The sequence below is a fragment of the Malus domestica genome, chromosome 01, assembly GCF_042453785.1.
Source record: "Malus domestica chromosome 01, GDT2T_hap1".
Lineage (NCBI taxonomy): Eukaryota > Viridiplantae > Streptophyta > Magnoliopsida > Rosales > Rosaceae > Malus > Malus domestica.
The window spans coordinates 12,623,740-12,637,221 of NC_091661.1; the positions used below are offsets into that span (position 1 = coordinate 12,623,740).

Here is a 13,482-nt window from a genome sequence, read left to right on the forward strand (position 1 = left end):
GGGCGTGTGGTTTTTTCTTGGACTGGCCATACTGACTTTTAGGGCGAGTCTGTTGGAATACATCAGAGTCCCTCGTACCTTCATGTTCCTCTGGGACTTGTCGTTCCTTCCCTGGATTGATAGCTGGCCTAGGTCGTGGGAGGGGACCAAGTCTTTCAGAAACCCTTGGGTCATTAATCTTAGAGCATATGTGGAGGGGATTCTCTCGACGTTGCTTTAAGAAGTCTCGGCAATCACGATAAACGACTTTCGATCCTTCCAACCCTTCTGCAAGGAGGTGTCTTCCTCCACTTTTTCTACTTCGAGTCGAAGCATCTGGGTTGAGAGAAGTCTCATGTTGATCAATGTTTTGATGATTAGCTCACTCATTATCAGGGATACCCATGTTGAAGGGAGGTGACCCTCCGTGTTGGGGGGCACCCAGATGATGGTTGATGTCCACAGGGGCAACGAGCTTGCGTGTTTGAGTACGCCTAGTTTCGTGGAGCGTCTTAAAGAGCTTCTCATACTGCTCTTGGAGGACCTCATTCTTCATTGCTATCTTGTTACTCTGAGCTTCTAGCTCATCGACTTTAGCTTGAAGAGCAACCCTCTTTCCTTCCTTCTTTCGTTGCTTCGCACTAGGTGCAAGAGGGGTGTCATTTTGTGTGCTGTGGCTTCCTTTGCTCCCCATGTTAGAGAGGGATGCATGGTCAAAAGAGAGTGTATGAATGGTGGAAACCAGCTTAACAAAGCTGAAGAGAGTGGGAATAAGTGTCATTCCCACGGACGGTGCCAAATGTTGATGCACAAAATCACCGAGGACTTTGGTACAACAGAAAGTGTTAAGTTTGTGACATTCGCTAGATTACTCCGGTCACTAGTGTGGATAAGTAAGTAAATGGATAGGGACAGGGAAGCAAACACAAGATGTATGTGGTTCACCCAGATTGGCTACGTCCACAGAGTAGAGGAGTTCTCATTAATTGTGAAGGGTTTACACAAGTACATAGGTTCAAGCTTTCCTTTAGTGACTACTAGTGAATGATTTAGTACAAATGACATTAGGAAATATTATGAGAGAATGATCTTTATTTATAGAAGAGAGTTTCTAGTTTCATTCTGATATTGACACGTGTCGTGTTATGATTGGCTTCTGATGTTGACACGTGTCATGCTATGATTGGCTTCTGGTGTCGACACGTGTCGTGCTGTGATTGGCCTTCTGGTTGGAGGAAACTCTTTTGGGTCCTTGACGGTATAAAGTTGACCGGTGCTCAGTAGTTTCGGGATTGGTCAAGTATTGTACAAACAGAAATCATAACCTTAATATATTTGTACAGAATCTATCAGCACAATATTTTATAATGAGTTGGGGTCTATACCCCTAAGAATCAAAAAGAGAAAAATCTAGGGTGGTGCTATCCAAAATCACCTCTTTACCTTCTCGGAAAGAGATCATCTCTGGATCTTTCCCTTCAAAGCCCAATGATAAAATGATCCGGGCCTTTGAAATTTGATCCAACGGTTAAATGTTATTGCAGCTTTTAAATTTTTTTACTAACTTCTCTGTTTTTAGCCGTTGGATCAAATTTCAAAGGTCTATATCACTTGATCCTTGGGCTTTGCAGAGAATCTCTTTCCTACCTTCTCAACAATTCTCATTATTTTTGGTTGTTGGATCAAATGAATGGAGGCAGATATGTGGAATTTTTTCAGGTCGACAGGCCGATGACCCACTCAACAACACCGATACTGTCCCCACTTAACCACCTGCACAATCCTCAGGTGTGGGGTTTTATCACAAAATGTCTCAATGTTAGTTAGAGTGGGGTAATTCGATTTAAAGTGTTTTCTTTCTTCCCTCTTGGCCAATGTGGGACACTGGGGTTCCAACATTCCCCCACCCCATTTATAGGTCACACGTGAAATTCCACACGTCGACAACCACGTGGAGCCATGTCGGGACTCACCCAATCATGTGGCAGTACGGGCCCGTCCCCTAGCTCTGATACCATGTGGAATTTTTTCAGTTCAACGGGCCAAGGCCCATTTTAACAACACCGATACTGTCCCTACTTAACCACCTGCACAATCCTCAGTGTGGGGTTTTATCACAAAAGGCCTCGATGTTAGTTAGAGTGGGGTAATTCTATTTAAAGTGCTTTCTTTCTTCCCTCCTGGCCGATGTGGGACACTGGGGTTCCAACAAATCAAATGATTGAAATTAATAGGCTTGCGTGAAAGATAAAAAGAGACATGTGAATAGCACCACCTAAAATTTAAACATTTACTTTAGTTGAACGACATGACTATTGCGTAGCCAAATAATCCCATATTTGACAGCCTAGTTGGTTGCTAATGAAAGTAATAAAAAAACCCTGTAAGGGCAAGCTCGATATTAATTTATAGCAACTGCGCTTATAGTTTAAGGATATATTTTAGAAATAGTAATAGGTGATTTCAACAATTAATATTTTTCATAGAAATTTTGATGAGAACAAGAAAAACAAGATTATGATGAGGGAAGAGGTAACTGGATAGCCATTCACGTGCACACCATGCAGGAATGCCTAAACAGCTACCTATGGCTATGGGTGCATGCATTAGATTCTTCTAAGATTTTGACATATTTATGTACAAAATACAGAAATAAATTGGAATGAGGTATCGCAGTGGAAGATAAATGTGGACTCCTCCACCAAGCCCCTCGATAAAAATAAACGTGGATGCGAGTTGGAAGCATGGTGCATGTTCGGCGTGGGTTGGAATTGTGGTTCATGACTCGGGGTCCAGATGTATCGCGGTCAAAAGGGTTAAGGTTTCAGCATCTAGCGCATCCTTGGCTGAATCCTTGGTGGTCTTGGAGGGGTGCAATCTGGCGAAGAGTTTGAATATCCCTCGAGTAGTGGTCGAATCGTATTCGAAACAAGTTATAATATCATGCTTGAACAACTGTTCTTTGAGATGCGCTTGGGAAATCTTTCCAATTTGTAATCGTATTATTGTGGTTGGGAAGATTTTTCAAGCTTGCTCCTGGTCTTGGATTCCAAGATCAGCATATACTACGGTAGACTTCGTTGTAAAGAATTATACTTCGGAGATGTGCAACTCTGTTTGGGTAGACAGGCCCCCATCTTCCTTTGTTAGAATTTTGAACAATGATGGCTTGCCTTGCCCCCTGAGTATTTAGTATAGGTTGTTGTTTTTTTGGGACAACGTGTTCGCCATATGTGGCAGCGTCTTTATGTAATCTCGAGTCTCATGCTATATGATGGTTTTTCCATTTCTGTTAGCCTTTTCTAGCTTTCTTTGTTCTCGGCTAGCCTTTGTGCCTTGGTAATGAATCCTTGTTTCAAACAAAAAAAAAAAATGGAATGAGGTACTAAATAGCCGCTCATGTGTACAACACCTATTGGTGCATGTAAAATCCACTCAGAAATTGACTGGACTAGTAACTGATTAAAAATGACGAGGGATTATCAGAATAAATTGAAAAAGTAATTTAATAGCCGTTCACATGTACATCATGCACAAACGCATAAACGACTACCGAGTGGTGCAGAATCCTCTCATAAATTGACGAGTACTAGTAGCGTATTGAAAACGATGTGCACATGTCAATCATGCTAGTTACCTCCTCGTCCACCAATTTATAATGATTCTTAGTCCAAAAACAAAAAATAGACCAAACTTAACCCCCAAGTCACAAAGACCTTTCACTTGTCCTATATAACCACCTCCTCCCCCCCCCTCCAAAAAAAAAAAAAAAAACCCTACATTTCCATAATCTTGATAAGCACGAAACAAAGCAATTAAAGAAAAAAAGCACTTACGGACAATGCAAGCGAATGCGGTTGGTTAGAGAGAGAAAGAGAGGGAAATAAAGAGAGGAGGGAGAGAGAGAGCCAATTGTAATTGACTACATTATAGACCACAGTGAAGTCTACCCCTATATATTAAGGTCATTGCCCGCCACGGATTCACACTTGCAATTTCCCCTGAAAATTGTATTTCTTCTGTCCTTCTCTCTTCCTTCAAATCCGCACTCACTCTCTCACTCTCTCTCTCTGCTTTCTTGCTCTCTCTAGGGTTTTTCCGGTTCTTTCGATGCCATGAGGTCGTCGTACCCTCGCTCTACTTTCCGGCAACCTCAGCCCTCGGAAATTCCCCGCCGTTTGCCTCTCCGGCGACCCGATTACCCGCCCAACAACTTCTACCGCCAACGCCTTCCTCCCTGCCGCGCAAGCTTCATCGTCGAGCTTCTCTCCGACCACCGGAGCCTCCGGAAGCATGAAATCGACGCTGTGATCGCTAACTGCAAGTCCAGGCCCGAAGGCGTTGAGATTTCTCCCGCCAATCGCATCGTCGCCTCCTTGTTCTACACGCAATGGGTCGACGCGCTCGAAGCCCTCGTTTATTTTTGGGAGTCCCGGCTGGACCGGGTTCATGATCTCACTCCCAAGTTGAACCGGATCGTCTCTGTTCCCTCCGATCTCGACGAGCTCCGGGAGAGGCTGATAGCCCTGTTCGCCGGCCGGATTAAGAAATTGATGGACGGAGAGGCGGTGAAGAAGTGGGAGGCGAAGAGGGTCTGGTTGTGCAACGACAACGAGCGAGTTTCGAAGTTGCTTGGTGGGCATAACAATCTGTGGAATTTCAGTGAGTTGAATGAGACGATGAAGAGGAACAGGAGCGAAATTCGATTGGTTGAGAGCAGGATTAGGGAGTTCAAGTCCGCCATGAATTGCTTGCTTGATTATCTTGAGGAGAAGGGCGCGGAGGAAACTGGTGAAGAAGGCGTGAAAGTGTTCAAATTTTCGGGTGAAGATTTTGATTGGAGTCAAATTCAGAGCTTAATTGTTCGGGAATGCAGCAGGCTTGAAGAAGGGTTGCCCATTTACGCTTATCGGCAGCAAATTCTTCAGCAAATTCTTAGCCAGCAGGTACAATGTGGTTAAATTTGGCTGTGTAGTTGTTTTCCGTCTTCGGTTTTATGTTTGATTTTGGTTTTGATTAGTGATCTCTGTTAGTGTTACTCCAATTTTCGACTTTCTTGATTGTCAACGGTACATGTTTGTTTAAAGGCTCAATTGCATTTATTGGGAGTGAACTTTATGATAGTGAAAACTAATGCTCAAGCATGTACTAAATACTCTTGAATAGTTTAAAATATGCTTTTTTTTAATACAAAATGTTGATGCTTTTCTGCATTGTAGGTTATTTGTTTATTTGTTTGTTTTAAGCACTAATTAATTATTTAAGCTCAAATTTAGGTGCTTTAGACATCTTACATAGGTTTCTATTTAGAATTTAGATTTTCCCCTTTGTCTATCTTTCTAACTTCAATCTGCACAGGTCATGGTGTTGATTGGAGAGACTGGCTCAGGGAAGAGTACACAGATGGTGCAGTATCTTGCTGATTCTGGAATTGCTGCTGAGCAGTCCATTGTATGCACTCAGCCTCGTAAGATTGCTGCCATGTCGTTATCGCAAAGAGTTAAAGAAGAAAGTAGTAGGTGTTACGGAGGAAACTCAGTATCATGCAATTCAACATTTTTGTCAGGGCAGGGGTTGGTTTCTAAGGTGACATTTATGACAGATCACTGTTTACTGCAGCACTACATGAATGATACGAATATGTCAGGTATTTCTTGTATCATAGTTGATGAGGTTCATGAGAGGAGCTTGAATACTGATCTCCTGTTGGCATGTTTAAAAGATTTACTTGGTCGAAGGTCTAGTTTACGACTTATTATAATGTCAGCAACAGTTGATGCCAATGTGTTGTCCGACTATTTTTATGGTTGTGGAATATTTTCTGTAACGGGGAGGAGCTTTCCTGTTGATGTTAGATATGTACCGTGTTTCAGCGAAGGAACTTCTAGTGATGCTTCCTATGTTTCTGATGTGCTGAGGGTAGCAGCAGATGTACACAGGAAAGAGAAAGAGGGGACAATTCTTGCCTTTTTGACTTCCCAGTTGGAAGTAGAATGGTGTTGTGAGAAGTTTATAGCACCTGGTGCAATTGCATTGCCATTGCATGGAAAACTTTCTTTTGAAGACCAATTTAATGTTTTCAAAAACTACCCTGGAAAAAGGAAAATTATATTTGCCACTAATCTGGCTGAGACATCACTGACAATTCCCGGGGTAAAGTATGTGATTGATTCTGGTATGGCTAAAGAAAGCAAATTTGAACCGGGAAGTGGCATGAATGTTCTCAAAGTTTGTATGATCAGCCAGAGTTCTGCTAATCAAAGAAGTGGCCGTGCTGGAAGAACTGAACCAGGAGTATGTTATAGACTTTACTCAGAATATGACTTTGAGGCTATGCCTCCTTGTCAGGAACCTGAGATCCGCAGAGTTCATCTTGGTGTTGCAGTTCTGAGGATTCTGGCTTTAGGCGTCAAGAATTTACAGGACTTTAAATTTATCGATGCACCTTCTTCTGAAGCTATTGACTTGGCTATCAGGAACCTTGTTCAGTTGGGAGCTGTTATGCAAAAGGATGATGTCTTTGAGTTAACTCAGGAAGGTCGGTGCTTGGTTAAGTTGGGTGTTGAGCCTAGGCTTGGTAAATTAATTCTTGGTTGTTGTGACCTTAACTTACGTATCGAGGGTCTTGTTCTTGCAGCTGTAATGGCAAATTCCAGTAGCATATTTTGTAGAGTTGGTAACGACGAAGAAAAGATCAGATCAGACTGCATTAAGGTGAAATTTTGTCATCGTGATGGTGACCTCTTTACCCTTCTCACTGTGTACAAGGAATGGGATTCCTTGTCTCGAGACAAGAGAAACACATGGTGCTGGGAAAACAGCATCAATGCAAAAACTATGAGGAGATGCCAAGACACGGTGATGGAATTGGAATCTTGCCTTAAACATGAACTCAACATGATAATTTCTGGTACCTGGCGTTGGGATCCACATGAATCAACTGGTTGTGATAAACATTTGAAAAAGGTTATACTATCTTCCCTTGCAGATAATGTTGCAATGTTCTCAGGTTATGATCAACTTGGTTATGAAGTGGCATTAACTGGGCAGCATGTTAGGCTGCATCCTTCGTGTTCATTGCTAGTATTCGGGGAGAAACCTAGTTGGGTAGTCTTTGGTGAAATTCTGTCAGTTTCTAATCAGTATTTGGTGTGCGTCACCTCCTTTGATTTCAACTCTCTGTCTACGCTTTATCCTCCTCCTTCGTTTGATGTATCTAAGATGGAAAGTCGAAAGCTTCAGCTGAAAATGTTGACTGGTTTTGGCATTACTGTCCTTAAAAGATTTTGTGGGAAGGGCAACAGTTATCTGCTTCATCTCGTATCACGTATTAGGGCAATTTGCAAGGATGAACTTATCAACATCAAAGTTGATTACTGTCAGAATGAGATTATGTTGTTTGCCGCTTCACATAACATGGATAGGGTTGAAAGCTTTGTAAATGATGCCTTGGAGCGTGAACAAAAATGGATGCGTAATGAATGCTTGGAGAAATGCTTATATCACAGTTCAGGCGTGTTGCCTCCTGTAGCATTGTTTGGAGCCGGTGCTGAGATCAAACATCTGGAGCTTCAAAAAAGGTGTTTGACTTTTGATGTATTTCATTCAAAACTGGACTCTGAAGATGATAAGGAGTTACTTAGTGAGCTTGAAAAGTCTATCTCTGGCAGTATATGTGCTATTCACAAGTTCACCAGCACTGGGCAGGAAAATGTTGACAAAGGAAAGGGGGTGAGGGTAACATTTCAAACTCCTGAAGCGGCTCAAAAAGCAGCTGAGCTAAACGAATCTGAATTTAATGGCTCCATACTGAAGGTTATTCCTTCGCAGGTAGGTGGTGATCATAAAATGTTTTCATTCCCCGCTGTTAGAGCTAAGGTTTATTGGCCTCGCAGGCTAAGCAAGGGGTTTGCAATTGTTAAATGCCACATGAATGACACCCATCCCATGATTGATGACTTTTCTAACCTTGAAGTTGGAGGAAAAGTAATTCGCTGTGAGATTAGCAAAAGGGACACAGATGCTATCATGATATATGGACTAAGCAAAGATCTTTCGGAGGCTGAAATTTTAAATGTGTTGAGGACTGCTACAAGTAGGCGAATCCTAGATTTTTTCCTGCTGAGAGGAGATGCTGTAGGAAATCCGTCATGTAGTTCTTGTGAAGAAGCACTCTTAAAAGAAATATCACCCTTTATGCCTAAGAGGTATTCCCACAATAGCTGCAGTGTTCAGGTTTTCGAGCCTGAGCCAAAGAATGTTTTCATGAGAGCTTTGATTACTTTTGACGGAAGATTACACTTGGAAGCGGCGAGAGCTTTAGAAGAATTAGAAGGGAAAGTACTGCCTGGGTTCCTTCCATGGCAAAAGATGAAGTGCCAGCAGTTATTTCATAGCTCTCTATCCTGTCCTGCCCCTGTCTATCTTGTGATCAAGAAGCAGCTGGATAGTTTACTCTCAAGTTTTATGCATCTAAATGGTACCGTTTCTTATCCAAGCTTATGTATTCTTTTGATCTTATATTTATCTGTGGTTGCAAGTATATTGGCATTTTCTTCTACTAGTTTGGTGTCACACCCTTTTTTTTCATTTTAATTCATCCTTCTTGCCTTGTTGGGATTTTTGTAGTTATATTTTTGGCTGTTTTATGAATATCCTGGAAACAAAATGTAACTGCTGCATTATGATAAAAACCATTCTGGAGAACTTGGTTCTTGCACTGACCGAGTCTTGTCATTCTTCTTAAAGCATATTAATTTTCATAATTATATGAGAATATTTACAATCTAATGCACTCTTCAGCTATATCTTGTCAATTATATTGTAATTTTGGTCACTCGTTTTATACTACCGATGGCTAAATCTAAGCACAATAGGTCTGTTTTCTTAGACATAGGTGGGTGTTTGACCGTCTTTTATTTTTGTGCTGTTTACAGGTGTAGAATGCAATTTGGATAGAAATTCTAATGGTTCCTACCGAGTGAAGATATCTGCCAATGCTACAAAAATTGTTGCAGACCTGAGAAGACGTGTGGAGGAGCTTGTGAAAGGGAAGATTATCGACCACGTCAGCCTTACGCCAGCAGTTTTACAGATTCTTTTCTCCAGAGATGGCATCATTCTAATGCACACACTCCAGCGAGAGACAGGAACCTATATTCTTTTTGACAGACGTAGCCTGAGTGTACAGGTCTTTGGTTCTTCAGACCAAGTTGGTGTGGTCGAGAAGAAATTGGTGGACTCCCTTTTAACCCTCCACGACAATAAGCTGCTTGAGGTCCGGCTTCAAGGTAATGCCTTGCCTCCTGAGTTGATGAAAGAGGTTGTTAACAGGTTTGGGCCAGACCTCCGGGGGCTCAAAGAGAAGGTCCCAGGGGCTGATTTTAGTCTAAATGTTCGCCGTCAAGTAATTTCCATCCATGGAAGCAAGGATGTGAAGCAGAAAGTTGAAGAGAGTATTTATGAGATTGTACAGATGTCAGGTAGTTCAACTCAGAGGTTTAAGAGTGATGTTGATTGCCCCATATGTATGTGTGAGATTGAAGATGAATACCGGCTTGAGGACTGCAGTCATTTATTTTGCCGCTCGTGTTTAGTGGAGCAGTGTGAGTCAACAATTAAAAACCAAGATAGTTTCCCAATGTTTTGTGCACACAAGGGTTGCAGGTCTCTTATTTTGTTCAGTGATCTGAAATCTCTATTACCAAGTGAGAAGCTGGAGGAGCTATTTAGATCTTCATTGGGGGCGTTTGTTGCGTCAAGTGGGGGCATCTACAGGTTTTGCCCGTCTCCCGACTGCTCTTCTGTGTATCAGGTAGCTGCTCCAGGAACAGACGGTGAACCATTTGTTTGTGGTGCATGTTATGCCGAGACATGTACTAGGTGCCATTTAGAACATCATCCATACCTTTCATGTGAGCAGTACCGAGAGTTCAAGGAAGACCCAGATTCATCGTTGAAGAAGTGGTGCAAAGGAAAAGAACATGTGAAGAGCTGCCCAGTTTGCAGGTATACAATTGAGAAGATAGATGGGTGCAACCATATAGAATGTCGGTGTGGGAAGCATATTTGTTGGGTCTGTTTGGAGTATTTTGGAACGAGTGACGAATGCTATACCCATTTGAGGACTATTCACCTGGCCATCATTTGAATATGAAGCGCTCATGATGTTTACTTATCGGTCGGCTTATATTATTGTTGCATGATATGAAATAGGTAACATAGACAGGGTATAGCAAGTAGTAGCTTCTTTTCTATTTATAGCTTCTTCCCAGCAGAGTTGCCGAGACATGTACAGGTGGTAGGGCTTTTCTCTGTGTAAACTGTAAAGCGCTTTTTCTATGTACGTGCTTTTAACCAGCTGAGTGAATTCTAGCCAAGCTTTTCGGTGTTCTCATCCAGTTTGGATAATTAAGAAATGAGGAGCTCTGATGAGATCATTGATCCAATTTTGTGCTTGATTTTAACCGTGACCTGGAAACGGATAGGAAACTCTAATAAGCTCTTGTATTTAGTAATTTTTAACCGTGCTAGGGTAAGTCGCTTAAGCGCGAGTGTACAGCTCTTGACCACTGATCTATGTAGGTCGACATTGCATCAATGGTTAGGTGTTGCTCCATTTGTTTATTCGGCAACTGCCCTTGGGACCATGGAGGAGTGCAAAGTGGGTCCTATACTCAATGGGACCACTAAATCAGAAACATATTATCCCAAAGAATCTCGTTCGAAATAGATCTGTGTTTTCAGTTTTCAAAGTGCTTGTTTATATGTATACACCTATATATTTTCCAGCACGAAAATGAAATTTCAGTACAAGAATCTGCATCCGAATGCGAATCCTACGCCGGCAATGCCGAAACAAAGCGCCAAAGCTACAACCCAAGTGATGCCATCCCCATCATCGTCTCCTTTCGATCTGCCACAACCACAACTTGCCTTATTATTGTCTTCCTCCGCCCAATGTGACTGCAACCTTGAAACTTGAAGCTCAAGCAACCTCACCCATTGCTTGTAAGCAAACAACTCTTTAGCCTCCACAAGCAAGGCATTAGAGAGACGGTCTTTTTCCTTCTCCAACCTCTCAGACTTGTTCTCCGCCTCTCTCGCCCTCGTCTGCGACAGCCTCAACGCCTTCAGCAGCTCCAGTTTCTCATTCTCGCCGTCAATTTGGTTACCATCCGTGTCACACTGATCATCCGTGTGATCATCATTATCGCGATCCGAGTTCACGCGGCAAACCCCTTTCATGGATGACACAACAGTTTGACCCGAACCCGTAAAGAGTTTCGAGGGTGGAGGAAGATCGCAGTTCTGTATGAGGTGTAAGCCAGCAGTCTTGTGAGAAACAGCAGTTAGACCCAGAAACATTTCGTTCCCGTCAACAGCTTTAGGATTCGACTTTGTGTTATTAGATATCCACCCAGCCATTGATGTGTGATTGATCAGAAATTGAAAACTGCTTAATTTGTTGAGGATTGAAAATGTAAACAAAAAGAAAATTAGAAGTTTGGTCGGTGTGGTGGTGGGGTGGTTGGGAAAGACAAGGATTGAGAGAGAGAGAGAGAGAGAGAGAGAGAGAGAGAGAGTAGTGTGCCCGCAAGAAATGGGGTGTTAGGAATTAGGATTTGGCAAAACAAAAGCTACGAGGATTGAATACAAACGTAATTGTTGGTCATTGCTTTTAGTACAAAGGTTGGGAAAATTCCTTGCTTGCTTTGCTTGTTTGATTAGCTTTACACAAAAACAATACGTTATACAATTTGGTGGTGGGGAGAGAGATTCCCCCACCTAGACAATCACTTTGCAACTTTAATTTTGTCTTAACTCCTCAATATAAAAGGGGATTATGAAAAATTCAATGCACCAAAATCACAACGCTTGTAATCAACCTTTTAACTAACATATCATAGACTTTTAGCCTGCTTTTTACAAGAGAAAAATTGTCTCTACAGAATGTCTGGTCTTTTTAAATTGAAACGATAGCAGTTTTACTACTACAAATATTTTGGCTATGTTAGGGCCTAAAAACATCACTTAAAAGCCCAATCATTGTGTAAGTGTCACAAACCGAGCTTAAATCTATGTATAAAGTACGAAATGAAGGGTATGCATATTTACGATCATGTCATGCCAATAAAATATTAGTCTATTAGACGCCCAGCTCATACAACTCATGTATATTTATCGTGCTAAGCTGTATTGTAATATTAATACATTAATTTGAGTCACGCAAGGCAGGCGACATACTTAAATGAGCTCAAGCCACTTAAACGGGCTTGCCGAGTGCTTAGGAAAGACAAAGCATTGTGTTGTTGTGATGGAATGTCAATGACAAACTGGAAAGTCCAGCAACTTAGGGGCTCCCTACCTTAACAGACTTTTGATGCACAAGCTGCCAAAAAGAATTGAAAGATAAGATTTTTCTCTCAAATTTTATTTCACCTATATTTTCTTTCAAACAAACTATGCATAAAGATCATCTACCCTCTTCTATGGGTTTATGCTTTAGATGTCTACCCTCAAGCAAAATGACTTTCGTGACGAGTCCTTTCAGTGGCCTCAGAACTCATGGTATTTAGTGTTGAAAAATTCTAAAGCAAGTTCCCAGATTGAGTTGCATATTTAGCAACTCGGGGGCTCTATGCCTATAAAGAAAAAAAAGATTCATAATGCCCAGTTCACTTTTCCACAGCAAGATCCCAGGACATTATCATCCACGGTTCCTTTGTCATTTTTCGTTCACATGCTTCAGGTTTCTTTTCGAGACATCGACACCACCATGCCACTGTCCATGCTCGATATTCCCGTGACATCGCTAGAGTCCAGGCCAGCTCTACTAGAACCTCTGCCTACTACGTTCCACCATCCAATTTGGATGAGCATGATTACTTGGTGCTTACAATTTATAATGCCCGTGCTAGCATAATAACTTTTTATTAGCATGCACCGCTAAATCGCAGAACCAGATTGAGTATCAAGATTTTTTTTTGGGGGGGGGGGTTGGGGGGAACATCACTGGTGAGCATTAATGGTGCATATGTATGCCGGAAAGGAATCCACAAACAACTCATAATAATTGTGGAACTATGAGGTATTGGAATTTTTGGGTCGCCGGGCCCGTTCCACTCTTATGACACTGATACTGTCTTCAACTACCACTTGCCCAATCCGTCAGATGTGAGATTTTACCACTACAGGCCTCGGTATTAGTTAGAGTAGGGTAATACTATTTAAGCCCCTTGGTTTCTTTTCACACCACCGATGTGGAACTTTAACACTATCCCTCATGTGTAATCTCATTTAGTGGTTCACACGTGGAAATCCACATTGGTAATTGAAACTCAGAGGTCAGCTCACATTGGGCCCACTTGTTGTCAATTGACTCAGCGGTCGTCTCTATATTAAGAGTTTAGACTTGTTTTCTTATGAGTAACAAGCTCGTTGGTTTGCACACAAGCTCATTGGCTTGCACGGGCCCGAATCGTGGGCTTTGATACCATGTTG

General features: G+C 42.0%; 2 protein-coding genes across 2 annotated transcripts; one reads left to right on the forward strand and one right to left on the reverse strand.

Annotated features, from left to right (window-relative positions):
* The first annotated feature begins 3,893 nt into the window (after positions 1-3,893).
* LOC103437497 (ATP-dependent RNA helicase DEAH11, chloroplastic-like) lies at positions 3,894-10,427 on the forward strand. Its single transcript, XM_008375971.4, has 3 exons — positions 3,894-4,925; positions 5,338-8,458; positions 8,916-10,427. The coding sequence occupies exons 1-3, from the start codon at positions 4,095-4,097 to the stop codon at positions 10,127-10,129; spliced, it is 5,166 nt and encodes a 1,721-aa protein (XP_008374193.2). The 5' UTR covers positions 3,894-4,094; the 3' UTR covers positions 10,130-10,427.
* Positions 10,428-10,683: 256 nt separating this feature from the next.
* Positions 10,684-11,627, reverse strand: LOC103437572 (uncharacterized). The gene has a single exon (XM_008376057.3). It carries the CDS (start codon positions 11,404-11,406, stop codon positions 10,786-10,788), a length of 621 nt encoding a protein of 206 aa, XP_008374279.1. The 5' UTR covers positions 11,407-11,627; the 3' UTR covers positions 10,684-10,785.
* Positions 11,628-13,482: the final 1,855 nt, after the last annotated feature.